The 17,840-nt window shown below is 36.0% G+C and overlaps 2 protein-coding genes across 5 annotated transcripts in view; both read right to left on the reverse strand.

Moving 5' to 3' along the window:
• Window positions 1-17,840, reverse strand: part of KAT6A (lysine acetyltransferase 6A) — a 93,750-nt gene that overhangs the window by 26,571 nt on the left and 49,339 nt on the right. For 2 of the 4 annotated variants that reach the window (XM_081046344.1, XM_081046345.1), the window contains 5 exons: window positions 12,450-12,565; window positions 11,760-11,841; window positions 9,345-9,480; window positions 7,706-8,022; window positions 5,192-5,310 (listed from right to left, as the gene is read on the reverse strand). In XM_081046344.1, the coding sequence (XP_080902470.1) occupies window positions 5,192-5,310; window positions 7,706-8,022; window positions 9,345-9,480; window positions 11,760-11,841; window positions 12,450-12,565 (770 nt within the window). The remainder of the gene's footprint in view (window positions 1-5,191; window positions 5,311-7,705; window positions 8,023-9,344; window positions 9,481-11,759; window positions 11,842-12,449; window positions 12,566-17,840) is intronic. The other 2 variants (XM_081046346.1, XM_081046347.1) reach the window with 1 other exon arrangement.
• LOC308496726 (short transmembrane mitochondrial protein 1-like) lies at window positions 16,722-16,865 on the reverse strand (the record flags this gene model as incomplete). The annotated part of the gene is made up of 1 exon (XM_081046348.1): window positions 16,722-16,865. One exon carries the CDS (start codon window positions 16,863-16,865, stop codon window positions 16,722-16,724), a length of 144 nt encoding a protein of 47 aa, XP_080902474.1.

The raw sequence follows: 17,840 nt of genomic DNA on the forward strand, positions 1-17,840 counted from the left end.
AGTACAGACCTGCCTGTTTTTTGAGTTCCAGACACATATGTCCTATTATCTACTTGATATTTCCTCTCCTGAATGTCTTAAAGGAATGTCAAGTTTAACAGTCCAAAATCCAAATCCTGATCTTCTTCTCCCCAACCTGGCCTCCTCTATCCTCCTCCATCTCAGTAAACGGCGACTCCCTCCTCCACCTGTGCTCTACGTCAGTCATCCTTGACTCCTTGTTTTCATAACCATCCAATCCAACACATATCCCCATGGGTCTACCTCCAAAACATACATAAGAATTCCAATTTCACCACTACTACTACAATCTGAACCGCCGTTATCTCTTACTTGGATAACGATAACAGCCTCCTAAATTCTCCCTGCTTTTGCACTTCCTCCCCTCAATCTGTACAGAAGCCAGGGCAACCCTGTTTAAAACCTATGTTGGATTATGCCGCTTTTCTGCTCAAAATCCTCCAAGGGCTCCTATCTCACTCAGAGTAAAAGCCATAGTCCTATGAAATCTGGCCTTCCCATTACCTTTCTGCCCTCATCACTTAATTTCTATTCTTAGCTCTAACCACACTGGCCTCCTTGCATTTCCTTGACCATGTTAAGCACAAATCCCAATTCAGGGCCTTTGCATTTCTGCTCCCCTGCCTGGAATGCTATTCCTTTCACATCCACATGCTCCATTCCCTCACCTCCTCTAGGTCTCTACTAAATGTGAGACAGTGCTTAACCCAATAACTTAAAACTATACAAATCTATCCTTTCCCTCTGAATTTTCTCTCTCTCTTCCCTGCTTTCTCTGTAACACTACCACATGGCATACTTTAACCCATCTACGCCCCAAGTAAACTGTAAGCTCCGGAGAAGAAGGATTTTTTTTAAAAAATCCGTTTTGTTCACTCTTGCCTCTCTAGTGCCTGGCACATGGTAACCAGTACTCAGTAATATTTATTGTTAAATGAATATTACCTATGTTAACTTCGGCTATTACCTATATAGTTTCATTTATGACCTATGTGCTGATAACCTGGCAAAGATCCTGCCCAAAGCCCTCCTGATCTCCATATACAACAGTCTATAAAAGTTCTCCATTTCAGATTTTACACAAGTCCCCAATTTATGTAAGCATGGTCTCTTCATCCAAAAAAGCTCCTCTTCCATCATGTACTCAAAGCAGAACAACACTGGGAGATCTATCTCGTTCCACCTTCTCCTTCAACCCTAACTCCCAACCCAACACTGCATCTTTTCCTTTCTATTCTGAATCTTTCTCCAAGTCTCTGCCTACTGGCCCCGTATGCCTTCACTTAGGCCCTAGTCACGTCTCATTCCGACTTCTATAATCACTGGACTGATGGATGTCCTTGTTCAGGTATTCTTCAGTCTGTTCCTCACTGTGTCACCAGAGCAGAGTTTCTAAATGCAAATACGATCATGTCACCCTTTTTTTTAAAAAAAATCTTCAGTTGTTCTTCAACAGCTACTTAACTACTTTAAAAAGCTCCTGTAACTAAAAAATAAAGTACAGACTTTGTAACATGTACCACAGGATACTTGTGACCTGGTCCATACTTTTGTTTTCAACCTCATCTCTTCCTTGAATGCCAGGCAAATGAACTACATCCAGCTCCAAGGGTTCATTAAGCTTTCTTACACCCAAATTGTTCTATTTGAAATGCCTTGCTCTTATTCTTCAAAAGAATTCTTACACATGACCCTGCTCAAATATCGCCTCCTCCATGAAAACTTCTCTAACACCCCTAGACAGTAACTTCCTGTTCATTCTCATTGCATCTTATGCATATCTCTATGCTAGCATTATATTACACACTAGCAATTAGTAGCTAAAGATCTGGAGTGAGACCTTAATTAACTATGGGGTTCAAATACTTAATAACTATATAACTCTAGGTAAGATAATCCTTCTAAAGCGTTAATTTCTTCATCTGTAAAATGGGAGCAAGTAATAACAAGGTTGTATTAAAGCAACAAATTGATATATAATGCTGACTGTAAAAGAGTACCTATTACTAATCCTATGTCTTTAACTTTTTGTTTATAAATGTCTCCACAACTGGAGGGCAGAGACACACTTTCTATTTATCTGTGTATTTCCATCACCTGCCAATAAGATACCTAGCAGAAGCTCACATTTATCCAGTGTTCACTACATGACTGACACACTAAGTGCTTTACAAATATCAACTCATTTAAGCCTTTCAACAAACCTAAGTAACTTGGCGGACCAAGGTCACTCAGCAGAGATAGGATTTGAACAGGCTGTTCCTAGTACCTAGGATCTTAACCACTGTCTTAATAAATTCTCAATAAAATTTTGCTGAATTGTTAAATGGATAAACTCAAAATACCTCTGAGTAGTCTTTAATATTGACTTATAATTTATGGGTAAATGCTTAAGACACTAAAACAGTCCCCTACTCCTCATCGTTAATTTCACCAGTACCAAGGAGAAATCACTCCAAGAACAACAAAAAAAGCCGTCATGGGGATACCTTCAATCCTGGCACACCAAGACTAACGTCCTCTTACTAGTGTTCAAAGCCCTGCAATATCCAGCCCTATACTAAGTCAGTAAACATATTTCTTACTGTTGCCTACCAAATGGTCAACTCTGCTTTAACTCTCAAACTAAATTACAGGTTGTCCTCACTTTGCATGTTGCCATGTTAACTGAAACTTACACACACCAGAAATAAGATCAAATCGCGGATGCCACAGAAATGAATAAAAGCATTAACACAATTCTGATATATCACGTTTCTATTAACACAGTGTCATGCAAAGCAAGGGCTGTTTGTATTACAGCACCTTTATGGGCAGCTGTTGTGTTTTTCACATCTCCACAGTGTGACTTGCACAAAGTAGGCCCTCAAATATTTGTTGATCTGATGAACCAATAATCTCAATGTCTCTTGTATTTATAGTAGTTTATTCCTCAAAGCTTAAGTTAATGTTTGTTCTACCTGGTAAGCCTTCTTTCTCCCCATTCACCTAAATCCTAATTATCCTTTAAGCCTGCCCTTTCCATGATCATCTCAGATCACACCAATTCTTACTAATCTCAGTATGTTGTGAACATGTGCAACAGTCTATATCCTTTCAAACAGCAACAGAGTACATAAATTGGTATTCTATGCCTGTTTGCTGTTTAGCTTCCTATGTACTTTCCCCTACTCACATTCAGTTCATGCCCTATGATTTTGAGGCCTCCATAACATTTTTTATGGGGTAATGAAGGATGTTATTGTCATTAAGGGCATAGGATTGGAAATCACATAGGCCTGAATTCTAACTCCATCTCTGCCATTACTAATTATGTAACTTCAGGGAAGTCATGCAACTAAGTATCAGTTTCTTCATATGTAAAATGGAGATAATAATCCTTACCTCAGAGGATTAAGAGAGTTGTTGAACCTAACTTACTTCATTTCAAATAACTGTTCAGTTCTTTATGCAAAAAAGGAAATTATTTTAATACCCCAAATGCTCTAACAAGCAAATCCTTCAAAACTAAAAAACGTTAAAATAAGTATGGAAATCTAACATGCAAATTTGGTAATATTTTATATAAAAATCATTCTATATATTTCAAAAAGGCTGTTATGCTCTAGTGGAATGAGATGAATACAAACGCTTCTTTCTGGCGATGGACCTTTTAAGAAAAAACATTTCCTCCAACCTCGTAAGATCACTGTTGAAATACAATTCCAGAATAGAAGCCTATACTACTAATTTTTATGCTTCTATTTTTCTTTTCAGAGGTGGCTCTTTATTTATGGAAGTGTTCTTTATATAGCTAATGATGGAACATCATTAGCTAGGGAACATCATTAGCTATATAAGGAACGAGGCAAACTATATCCTTACTTCTCCTAAAATTAAAAAAAAAAAAAAAAAAATCTAGGGCGGCCGGATGGCTCAGTTGGTTAGAGCATGAACTCTTAACAAGGTTGCCGGTTCAAGTCCCGCATGGGATGGTGGGCTGAGCCCCCTGCAACTAGAGATTGAAAACGGCGACGGGACTTGGAGCTGAGCTGCGCCCTCCATAACTAGATTGAAGGACAACGAGTTGGAACTGATGGGCCCTGGAGAAACACACTGTTCCTCAATATTCCCCAATAAAATTTATAATAATAAAAAAATCAAAACCAACTCATGGGTGACTCTTTTGGATAAAAATCTTGCTAAACATTTCAATAATTCTTGAATTAGATAATATACCATGTGAAGTTACTCAAGATAACTACTATGCACAAATATTGGATTTGCTTTTTAGAGTATGTTTCCTACTAAATTGTAAACTCTCTGAGAATATAAACTATGTCTTATTCATATAGCCCCTACACCTAGCACAATTTCTAGAACAAAGTAGGCATTCAATAAGTGATGGGTTGCTGAATGGATGGATTCCAATATTAACACCTTTATCATTCATCTCTTAATGGTCCAACTATAAGATTGCCTAAACCCCTGTAATAAAATCTCCCTGCAAAATTTTTGAAGCAAAGGTTGAAGCAGCTTCTACTAAGCCAAATCTAGGCTCTAAAACAATGACTTTGTGGGTTATCTTTACGAATGCTTTTATTATTTAAAACATCCTCTAATCTAATCAACAGTAACTTTCCCACTGGCTTCAACGCGCTCTCTCTCTCTTACATTGAAGTCAGGGTCCCTGGAGTCATCCTTGATGACCTCTTGTTCCTTCACGTTACACATCAAATCTATCACTAAGTTCTGGTGATTCCATCTCTACAATGTAGTCTAAATCCAGCTACCTCTCTCCCTTTTCCACAGCCACCTCTCTAGTCTAAGCTGCCATCTTCTTTCATCTGGATCATTAGAAACGCCTCAAACTAGTTTCCCTGTTTCCACTCTTACCTAATTCCAATCCATTCTTCATAAAATGACTAAGAAAAAAACAATTTTTAATGCAAATCTGATCTTACTATTTCCTTGCTAAAAAAAAGAATCATTCAATGGTTATCCACTACAATTAAAATAAAGACCCAAGTCCTAACTTACAGAAGGAAAACAATTTTACAAAGAAACACGGCAGAATATTCACAAATTAGATGGATAAATTGCTGTTACTGCTTTATCCACAATATATTTAATGCTGTTTCTCATCCATGAATAAATTATTTGACTATCCAATCTGAATATCCAATTTTACCTGCAATGCTTGTTCTTGGATATCACGAAATAACTCCATATCTTTCTCAGTCATGATTTCCTGGCTCTCAAAAAGCCGTTCCTCACTTTCTTGCTTGCCATCCCAGCCATCCTGATTGTCTGCACATAAAGAAAGGGTTCACACATTATTAATACTATACTTAGTTTAATAACTAGAAAAAAATTTTCAGAAATCTTTATTTCAGTTTGAAGACAATATTATTTATACAACAAAGAAGAGGACTCCTAGAAAGATACTAATCAATAAAGAATATGTACATATTATATCTGCCTTATAATGAAAATACTGAATTGTCTTAGAGCTTCTTAAAAATACTACATAACCAAATTTAATCTTCACTAAGAGGTCATATTTTAATATACTATAATACATACAAAAGCAGACAGGAAAAAAGTCTAAGGACTATGAAATTTATTTTGAAATAGTATGAATATAAAACTTTTAGTATAAATTTAACATAACATTCAAATATTGTTTTTTCCTTCTTTGGTAGTATGGAAGTTTATGTTACAGTAAAACATAATTTTCATCACCTGAGAAAACAGGGAAAATTTGCTCCTTCTAAAATTCTCTATGATCCTGTAATCGTCATAAGGCCAATACATTCTTATTTCAGCAAAAACATAACCTTCAAAATAGCTATTGTAACTGAGGTCAAGAAGTACCAACTCCCTTCACATTGTGAGTGCCCTTTTAAAGTACAAACTCCACAAACCTGAGGATCACAGATGATAATCCTCTGGGTAATTATGAGAAATTACAACAATCAATCCACTAAATGATGCATCTTCCTCAAATGGACAAAGAAATTAGTGAAAAGAATATTGGGGGATTACGTAGATCATTATCCTTTGCATTTGAAGATGACACTGCTGTTAGACTCATTTCCTCTTTGTATGAGTGTGGCTGAAAAGACCAATTAATGAGATAGTTCTTTTCATATCAACTGCACATATAGACTGTCTGTTATTCATTTAATATAACAAAAAGGACAAGGACTTACTGTTCACAATATTTCCAAACTGAAAAAAATATATATATAATCTAAAGGTACTATGTGATTTTAATGCCCCCTAGTGCATGATATGGATGCAGGCACAGATTTAGTACAGCATTCAGCAGAACTGTTATCAGATAGTACAGATTGTTTCTTAAACTCCAAAATTCATAAAAGAAAATGACAGAGCCAATTAAAGCAAAAGCTCACACCAACACCTACAGCTCAATACTGGTTCTCCCTATACTTTACACATTTGCTCTAATAATTTCGATTTCTATAACTTTCCAGTAGATTCTTCTAATAACCCATCTCCAGTGAAATGGTTAATTCAAAAATGCTTTTCATTAGGATCTGCTTTATGAGATTCTTTCCTTTTAAGTCCAACCTAAATGGCTTGCACATTTTCTTAGATAAACATGCTCAGACTGGTGCTTACCCACAGTCTACATGGCTGATAAAAACACGAAGAGTATTTAAATGCTGAAAGAGTAATTGGTTAATTGCCACTCTGGTGAAAAGTCGATCAATATAGCATTAAAAAGGGGGACCTGGCAATGACAAGAATTTTCTCTCCTGCACTAGCCCAATCAACCATTTATATCAGAATAAGGAAGCAGTGAATACAATCACAAATGGGACATTCAGGGGAAGGAAATCAAAAGTAAGCAGTTCTCTCATAGTATATGAGACAAAAGAGTCTTAGGATCCAAAAAGCCTATTCTCAAGTCTTCTACTTTTCCCAGTGCTCTTCCTACTTTTCCCTCATAGGGTTAGGTTCTCTAAACTCAAAAGCACTCAATAGCAATAAGTCTAGTTTAAGCTTTAATTATTTGGATAGCTAATCAAAACTTTCTCCTCTGACCTGAACCAACCTGGTACAGTACTAAGTCTTCTGCACAGAAGTTTTCTACTTTGAAAACTAGGGAACTCAGCCTGATACATAAGCAAATGGCCTGGCGCTATGGTTCTCTCTTTCTCTAAGTGTAATCCATGAAAAATTATAGCTGTATTTGCCAGATTTGAAGTAGAAAACTCAATGACCTCATCATATTTGGATATATTTTTGTCTCTTCCTTACGCTTATGTCAACAGTGTTCCTTCCAATCTCCTTCCAGGAATAAAGCAAGCATCATGATGTCCATGACATGATTTATTTTGTAATTTATGAAATGTAAAGTTATCCTTGATCAAGATTATAGCCCAAATTTCTGTAGGCAGATTCTTTGTGATTCTAACAACAACCACCACCACCACAACAACAAAACACCTTTTGTCTCAGAGTTCTTACTTGTCCATTCTGCAATTTCATGTATAGCCTCTAAATTCTTGCCATAGTCATCATCTTAGTATCATTAAATATGTATCTTTAATACATTCTTATATTCCACAACCAATTTTCAATAAAGAAACATAAATCTATTCCAGATAACTAGTGTTATTCCAAATAATACACTTTTAGAATACTTTCTGCTTCTCAGTGAACAAACTTTTACCTGTGGGCCAATCTGAAGTGCTTGATTTTCTGTTGCCCTTTTTCCTGATTCTATATTGCTCAGAGTAGTCTACCACTTCCCCTCGAGGTTTCCGCCCATCAGGGGAAGGGGTGAAGAATTTGGTAAGGCCATCAATGAGCCCTTTGGTTTTCTTGTTGAACTTCAAGGGGACACTGCTATCTCTGCAGAAGTCCAAGCCATCTATTCGTTCTAAATATCCTTCTTCTGATGATGATGCTGATTGGCTGGAGATAGTGATTTTACGTTTCCGACCCCGTCCAGGGCCAGTGCGAACTTTGCTGAAGGGACTTTTTGATCTAAAGAATCAAACAGGGAAAGGTGTACTATTAAAAATAAATCTTTATAAGGTTTCTATTTAATATATAACATAATTAGTAAATAACCTACAGCTTAATAAAAAAAATCTGTATTGTTAAGAATAGTCCATAAACTACAAATATTGTATGATTAAGAAGTAATATTATTATTAAAAACATCTTATTTCCGAGAAGCCTAATATTTTCTAGTGAAAAGAATCCTAAACCAGGAGTCAGAAGGCACGTTTGAGTCATAATTCTGCCACTTACTAGCTGTACATCTTGGACAAATCACATTCTCTCTAAACATCAGTGTCTTCATCTGTAAAATGAGAGTTGGACCAGAGAACAAGTAAGATACTTCCAGGTATAAAGTCCTATGATCTCTGCACCAACTCAGACTTGTACTTTTACCTTTAAACACAAGGATGGGTTACTCTCTGAAAGTGAGGAATCAAAAGATCATTTTATAGGAATATTAAAACTTGATTTAAGATTTAAAACATGAACTATAATACTCGTTCTATATATTTCAATATCCTATTGTCCATTCGTTTAAGTTACATCACCTTTGAGAAAGTCTTAAGTGGTGGGTAAAATTTTTGAGAATAAAGAGAGTTTTACAGGCCTAAAGATATTTTACATATCATCAAAAGTGAATTACCTTAGAGATACTAAGGGAAAAAAAAGAATTAGCTACTGAATCTTGCCCCACCTCCGCCAGCCATCGCCCAGTATCCTAGTCCACAAAAGATAATTATATCCTGATTTCTGCTAACAGATGAAAAACTCACATTATTTTACATCAGGACAGAAAAATGGCACTTATGACCTCAATAGAAGAAGCTATCCAGTTATTTGCACATCTAATAGAAATAAACTACTGAGACTAATATCAGGAGAAAAAATCTGTGAAATACTACAATAACATAATGTTTTCTTTTGCATTTTTTATGTAAGGCAGTAGTTAAGAGTCAGGCATTGGTGCCAGACTACTTGGGTTTTAATCCCAGCTCAACATGCACTATATAAACTTGTGCAAGTTAATCTCTCTATGATATCGTTTCGCCTTTGAAAAATGACAGTAACAGTACCTATTTCACTGGGTTGTTGGGAGCATTAAATGATTTAACACATGTAAAGCACTTAGAGAACAGTGCCTTTGCACTTCAATGAGGATTCAATAATGTTAGCCATTATTATTACATAAAAGTACCAGTTTCAACAATTGAAATTTTCTTCATAAAGCAAACAAGTGAATCCTACACTATAGAGAAGGCCCTATCCTTTTCTCCCCTCACCTTGCCACAAGTACAACTTACACCGTGTTTTGTTTCTTTAACCTGTTTTTTGGACGTCCTATTGGATTAGCATAGCGCCGTTTTATCTGTGCCGCCTTCTTTTGTAGAAGTTTTCGTCCTTTTTTCCTAGGTCGACATATTTGACATATCCACATGCCTATAAAGAAAGAATGTTCCACGTAAAAGCACAATAGATTTAAATACACTGAAAGAGTTCATATACTCTAAGCCAGGAGTTCTTCACCTGTCAGGTCAAGGACTCTCATTTGAAAATCTGATTCAAGCCCCCAAGAAACATAAACATGAAAACATATGCACACAAAATTCTACAAACAATTGGAAGAGACTCACAAATATCCTGAAACCCACACATGGTTGAGGGCCACTGATCCTCAGTAAAAAATCCCTGCTCTATACCTAGCACTCAGATTTTGGTTTCTAATTATCACCCTAAAAAAAAAAGAAGCCAGGTTTCCATAGAGTAATGGCTGATTCCAGGACAGACGAAGGGAAAATACAAGATAACCTGGAATATCTTGTGATGCCAAAAAATAAAGAAGTGCTCAAAAGACGATAAAGGCATTCCAAAAGGACACAGTAGCCAACTTGAAGGAGTTCCCAATGGTCAAATCTAGATCAATCTGAGCAAAAAAAAAAATAATCATAGCAGTGGATCATAACCCATCAAATAAAATAAATGTGGTCAATCCATAATGATATAAATAATTAAATAAACAAACAAATGGGAGAAAAGGATAGCTCTCACTTACAGAAGAATTCCAACTAATAAACGTAGAATGATGAACACAGAAAAATCATTATGCAAATACCATGGTAAAAATTGGTGGATGTAAGTCACATATGATGCTAAAGTTAATGGGCAAAGCAGAAAAATACTAACTTTAAGATGTCTGTCAGGTCTCTCCACTGAAATCAAGTGATCAAAGTTAGCATTCCTGGTAATAAGACATACCAGTGTAATACACCCGTTTTCGTGCACTGCCAAGGGCACAACATCACTTCAATGCTACTCCTGTCACACTTCATAACCTTAATCTAATCATGATAAAGGAAGAGACAAACACAAATCGAAGGACTTTCTACAAAATAACTGACCAGTACATACTCTTCAAAAGTGTCATGGTGGAGAAAGACAAAGTCTGATGAATTAAAACCAACAGGAAGAGACTAAAGAACTATGACAACTAAATGTACTCTGAGATTCTGAAATTGGATTCTGGACCAGAAATTCAAATAAGGTGTGTAGATTAGTTAATTGTATCATATTAATATTAGTTTCTTGGTTTCAAAAATTGTACTACGATTTTGTAAGATGTTAACATAAGGGAAGCTGGGTAAAGAGTACAATGAGAACTCTATTATTTTTCACTTTTATAAAAGTCTGAAATTATTTCAAAAGAAAATGTTTCCTGCTTTAAGCTGCTAAAGAACTTCTTTTGTAGGCATTAAATACACAAGAATGAAGTTTTAAGAAAATTTTTATTATTGTGAAGGATTCTCAGAAGGCCTTTTGCCCAGATTTCAAGTAAATGGAAAAGATAGGAAAGGGGTTATTTCTTCTACCAATATATATAAATTTAAGACTTTTCAAAAGGTAACAATCAACAGAGTGGTGTAAGAGGGACTTAAGTAAGATCCTAAAGTGGAATAACCTGGCCATACCTAAGGTTGAGTCTCTTTCCATCAACAGGAAAACTTTCTCCAAGCTGACATTATCAAAAATCCTATAAGCATTTTACTTAAGAAATGTATAAATCACAAAATCAGAGTTCAGAATGGAATCTGTGATAAGACAAAGCAGGGGTACTACCTGGATTTTTTAAAGAAACTATAAGCATTTGGTAAGGTGGAAGTCCAAACTATAGGCAATTATATCCCAACTAAATACCATTCAAGGAATAGGAGTCAAAAGAATAGAACAACATTAAGCTGTACTGTTATGATTTGGGCACTTACTTGTTTGCAAATTATTTTCTAAAAAGTTTTACTTTTTTTAAGTTTTGAATAAACCAGAGACTCTAATAGCTCTAGTTCCCTCAAAAGTGATAAGCAGTGATGTAATCAACATTTCTTCCTTTAAAGAAAGAGATATTTCAAAATATTATAAAGCAAGCATTTTGTCCTCCAGCTATAGACCTGGCAAATATGTATTAATATAAAAGAACCACTTTACCCTCCATAGATACTTAAATACTGAAAATAGAGGAAAATAATAATAAATCCATAGCACATAAGAATGTTAGGATGCCTAAACAGAAAGACTGTCCCCTCTTTTCAAAGTGGCAGCTCTCTTCCTACTTATACAACCCCAAATAAAAGATGCAAATTACTCTTTTATTTTAAAAAGGAGATAAAAAGTGCTTTCAGTAACACACCCTTTCCATAGCCAGTGTGATTTCAGAAAGCATTTCTCACCTTTGGGCATCCGGGTGAGTGGTGGATCACAACACTCCATGTGAAAACCTCGGTCACAGGAATCACAAAAGAGCATGTTATCCTAAGAAAGAGAAAGGGCAGTTCCGCTTCAACTTACGAAACAGAAACATATTGGATCATGACTTCATAAAACCTAGGAAGTTTCAACGATCTCATAAAGGAGATATCTAGTTATCATAACAGGAAGTTTCCTTAATTTGTATTAATTGACTAAATGGAGCCTGAGTTAGCAAAAAGTTTTGCTTCATCCAATCTTTAATAAAGAACTAGTTTCATTACTTTCAAATTTACCCAGTAACTAGATATAAGCTAATTTTAGTCTGTTTTAATAATAAAAAAAGGATGATATACTATCAGTTAGTAAAAACATACTAACTGACCATTTCTAAATGAACACCTCCAAACTACTCAAATTTTGGAGTTTCTTTAAAATAGCTTAGTCTCTGCAAATTCGTATTAAGGTGCTGTAGAACTACCTAGAAATAATCCAAGTCTAAATGAACAACTATACTAAATTATTAATATCAAATTAGTAACTCAAAGAGGCTACTGTTCTAAATTCTGCTGGACCAAGTGACTAAAAATTGACAAACCATACGTAAAGGGAAATGCCACTTGTACATTTTACTTAAAAGTGAAATATTCACATTGGAAGGTGAAGATACTCACTGCATTTTTGCCTTGATCTCGACAGGAGCTGCAGGTTTTACACTCGATGCATTGCCACCGTAAGGCCTTCACTCTAACCGTTAGTTCGGGGGAAAACTTTAAACAGGATGGATGACCTAGTAAGAGGGGAAAATTCACAAATGAAACAATCAAGAATCATTCTGTAATTGTACTAAAGGAATAATGTAGAAAACATGTATTAAAGAAAACAAGATGCTCCTGAGCTTCCCATACACATCTCATCAAGACTTATACTTCAATTCAGTTTTATTAATGCTAAATAGAATTTAGTATATACCCCCACAAACTTGGTTGTAAAAAACTTGACAAACTCCAAACTTTTATTAAGCCTGCATTAAAGTATTATGTGTATGCACATGCTTGTGTGTATATGAATACATAATATGCTCAAGCCATTTCTGGAAGAATAGTCCAAAACAGTTTACAATTGTAACATCCTAGGATATGGAGCTATAAACCTTTGGAAGGAGAAAGATTTTACATTTCACATTATACCCTCCTGTGTTCTCAATTTCTTTAAATAGTAATATGTGTTACCTATAACTAAAAAATACATAACAAAAATCTCGTAATTTAAAGTGAGTTATTTGCTTATGGCTTAAGGCACTCAAGCTAAAACTAAAACTTAAGCAATATTTCTGTTGTGATCAGAATTAGCAGTAACAGAAAAAACTGTTTCCTTTTCCAAGAGTTAGTATCAGTTTGATTCTCAAAACTTTAGAGTAGTCAATTTGCCCTCAACTGTCTGAAAGGATTTGTTCCTTCTCCAAAATTCTGTTATGTTTATTTTTCTTTGTTGAGAAAATGAGCTGGTTAAAGTATCTTCTCTTCTTAGGAAAGCTATTCCTAAATAATTATCTCTTTTATGAGGTGGTAAGAAGTTTATCATCAAAATATCACTAACATTAAAGAAAAATGGGAGAAGAGGTATAAAAATCTCATGTAATCTCATCAACCTAGAAGAACCACTTTCATGCTCTATCTTCCCTTTTCGAAACTAGTTCTTGCATACTCTTAACTACAGTGTATATACAGTTTTCTTTCGCTTTTTTTCATAATTTTAACCAAGTAAACTTGATATTTCTATTCCTTAAAATGATTATATTCCGAGTCGATACAATATAACCTACCTGACCATTTCCTTATTGTTAAATACTTAGACTATTACCCATAATAGTTAGAATACTAAAATAAATTATTTCATGTTTATAGATTCTTTCCTTCTTTTAAATTAATTCCTTACGATAAATTCCTGAAAGTGGGGTTGGTGAGTGAAATGAAATAAACATTTTTCTAGCTTAAGAGAAAGACATACACTGTCAAAACATGTTCCAAACCCTATGATATATCCAGTGCTACAAGCAAAGTACAAATATTTTACCACAATTTCATCAGCTCTAGGTTTGGGCTCTCTTATCTTGAAGTTTTAGTATTATAACAGCTATGAAATGACACTTCACTGCTGCTTTAGTGTGCATTCCTATTATTATTTGAGGAAAACAATATATGTTCAACTATTAACTTTCTCTCATATAAACTGCCTGTTCATGGGCTCTCACCCTTGAATTTTATGCTTAGAAATGTAAACATGATCTTGAGCCTTTGCCATATTTAATGTAATTTTATTCCTCAAACAATTCTTGCATTTTGGGGGAAGAGGGGTAGTTTAGTTCTCAATTTGGAAAATAAAAAATGTCGTATGTTTGACTATGTCCATCTTTTCTTTCTTGGTTATTTTGATAGGCAGGCTCCAAGCTACCCACCAATCATTCTTGCCTCCGGGTAAGATTACCAATTCACACTCCTGTATAGTTCACTCCCACACTGAATATGGCTGATCTGTGTAACCAATAGAGTACTACTGAAATGACAGTGGGACTTCTAAGGCTAGGTTATAACAGATACTGCAGATTCTACTTGCTCTCTCTCGGATACCTGCTTGGGAGAATCCACCTGCCATGTTGTGGACACACATACAGCCCAATCAAGAGGTCCACAAGGCAAAGAACTGAGATCTCCTGTCAACTGGCAGCATTAATTTGCCAGTTAAGTGATTCATCATGGAAGCCTTCAGATGACTGAAGCACCAGATGAAATCTTGATTGCATCCTCATGAAAAATCCCAAGTGAAAACCACCCTGGTAAGCCACTCCCAAATTCCTGACCCACAGAAACATGAAATAAAAAATGTTTGTTGTTGCTTTTAGCTGCTAAGTTTTGCAATTTTTCTACAGCAATAGATAACTAATATATTTATTCTACTAGTTATGTAAAAGTTCCTTCTATTGTAAGTTTTCAAATTGCATTCTTCCCTATCTTACAGAAATTCAGACATCACCTCAAATACGCGTATAATGCTTCTTAGAAAGCAGGCCTATGACACAACCCTCCCCCTAACCCAACTTCATTCCCACCTCACCTAGAACAGGTTCATTTTTACCTGCTTTATATATTTGGGTTCCCATAAGATTTCTTAAGGGTGCTATTACTAAAATAGTTTGGCAATCAATGCATTGTATAACATGCCACTATATTTTATCTTTTATAATTTTATGGTTTATATTTAACTGTGAAATCCATCCACAGTTCATTCTGGTTTGTGATATTATGCTGGACATGGTCACCTACTACACAAGATTTCTTCCCACCTTCTTCTAATGCATTCTATACATAAAACCTGAAAAGCTAAAAACTATTTCCTAGATTCCTTTGTAGCTAGGCTCTAGATATGAGTCAAGTTCTAACACCTTGATAGGTTTGAGTGATTTTTTGTTTTTAAGATTTTATTGGTGAAGGGGAATAGGACTTTATTGGGGAACAGTGTGTACTTCCAGGACTTTTTTCCAAGTCAACTTGTTGTCCTTTCAATCTTAGTTGTGGAGGGTGCCGTTCAGCTTCAAGTTGTTGTCCTTTCAGTCTTAGTTGTGGAGGGCGCAGCTCAGCTCCAGGTCCAGTTGCTGTTGCTAGCTGCAGGGGGCGCAGCCGGCCATCCCTTGGGGGAGTCGAGGAATCGAACTGGCAACCTTGTGGTTGAGAGGACACGCTCCAACCAAGTGAGCCATCCAGGAGTACCGTGTTCAATCTTAGTTGCAGGGGGCGGACTCCACCATCCCTTCCGGGACTCAAGGAACTGCACTGGCAACCTTGTGGTTGAGAGCCCACTGGCCCACGTGGGAATCGAACCAGCAGCCTTTGGAGTCAGGAGCATGGAGCTCTAACTGCCTGAGCCACAGGGCTGGCCCTGTTTGAGTGATTTTTGAAAGGCAGAAATGAAGCAAAGACCATCTTCCTCCTTGCACTGACTGTTGGGTTTTTTTTTTGTATTCAAACATTTTTGTTTAATTTTAGAAAATGGACTACTGATTATACATTTGACAAATTACAGTGGTAATATCTAATTGCAGAAGAAAAACAAAACGCTTTCTTTGGAGAACCACTATAAAGTTATAAGGTACATTTTTTTTAACATAAAAAGGCATAAAATTTCATTTATAGACAATTTGTCATTTACCCATCATGTAATGTCAAATGTACCTGTAATCCCTTAAAACAAGTAAGATTCTTTTCAGGTAAAAGCCACATTGAATGCTATATCCTTAAGGAAACACAAGCATACTAGACTCTGAATTCTACTGAGGACAAAGGCCATTATTTTACATATTTAATTCTGCAGCTCCTGATGGGGTTCTCAGAATACAGTTTCTCAGTTAATGAGTAGCAAATTGATTTGTTGTTTAAATTGGCAACTATGGAGTTATATATGTCAGTTATACTGACAACAGTGTAAAATAAAAGGATAATTCACCAAAAACTGGCTTCTGGATTTTAATTTTAATTACCCTGAAACAACATAATTTAGTACCAAATGTTTAAACACCCATTATAATTGCTAAACTGAAATTATTTATATCTGATCAGCTATACAAAACTCATCGATTTGTCTTTTGAAAAAAGGCAGTAGAAATTCCAAAGAATAAGGGAGAGATGGCTAATTAAAGGTCATGTTTACTAATCTAGCACCATAATTCCAGTCTTAGGACCTCTCAAGCAGCTGGAAGGAGGAAGGGAGGGGGTGAGGATGTTAGAAAAGTCAGGCTAGTTCTTAACTTGTGGCCCCATTTGCGCTCTAAGGCAAGGCAGGGTCTGAGACTGGAAAGAAACACAAAAGCTTTTGGTTTGGATGGTAAAGGAGGCCCTCGAGAAGAGCAGACTCAGTATACAGATATCCTGGAGGAAGTGCTAGAGGTGGCCTCATGAACTAGGCGGTTTCTTCCTGGCATGCAAGTCCTTTTTAATGTCTTCAAGGTTTTTAACCAGGTTTGGTATGTCATAATTCTGAGCCAGATACATTCCAACCAGGCTGCCAAAAGTAAATCCAAGCAGGAACTGGAGCATGATGTCGGCAAGGGAGAGAAGCGCAGTAGATGCTCCTTGGGCCGTTCCTACCCAGCCTCTTGATTGCTTTTTAATAAGAAGAAAAGTCATGAAAATGCCAGTGTCCACTCTTCACCTTCATGGCTACCCAGAGGCTATTGTGATGACGACCAAATTCAGCATTTCAGTTTTCCAACTACAGAGCTCAGGGGATCCACAGGACCCTCCCACTGTGGACGCAGGTATATACCTGTGACTCCCTGGTGGCTCAGTTCTGCAATGTCCCAGGAATTAGTCCTTAAAGCCCTGTCTAGAGCTTGCCTCTTTAGCTCTTCCAACAATTTCACAAATACCTGAATGTAATACTAAACTCCTTTCCTCTTGAAGTATCTGGTGTATTTTCTGATTTCTGGAATATATCCTGATTGTTACTGATAGAAAACACTGAAAACTCAGCCAATGATCAAAGATAACGTAGGTTTACTAAGACCTTCCTGCAAAGCCTTGTAAGTTGTTAAAATGTAGACCAAGAATATCTCTGGAATTGATAAACTGGGAGACTCTTTGCAAATTTTTTCAGAGCTCAGAATTTCACACAGCTCACTAAACTGCAGTGTCAACACTCCATTTCCCAATGTGACACATGTAAGTTTCTACCAAGAATAGAACCATACTGGTTCTATTCATAAAGCTGGAGGCATAAATCAAGAAAGATAAGTAGTGATTATTAAAGAAACCAGCAATAACTTCAGACTGATTGCTGTGATTTGTACAGATGTTTGATAGTGAAATATAAAGATCAACAGGAAAAAAAATAAGTCTATGGAAAACTTTTTATTAAAAAAGCCTAAGACCTGGTTTGACTTAACTGAATAAAACATTTCACATATACGTTTAAATTCCTCCCTTGTCTAGAAGCTCATCTAAGTTACCTAAAACCAGAATCAAATTAAAATATGACTTTGATAAGGATACAAACTCGGTTAACCGTACTTC

The sequence above is a fragment of the Rhinolophus hipposideros genome (assembly GCF_964194185.1).
Source record: "Rhinolophus hipposideros genome assembly, chromosome: 4".
Classification (NCBI taxonomy): Eukaryota; Metazoa; Chordata; class Mammalia; order Chiroptera; family Rhinolophidae; genus Rhinolophus; species Rhinolophus hipposideros.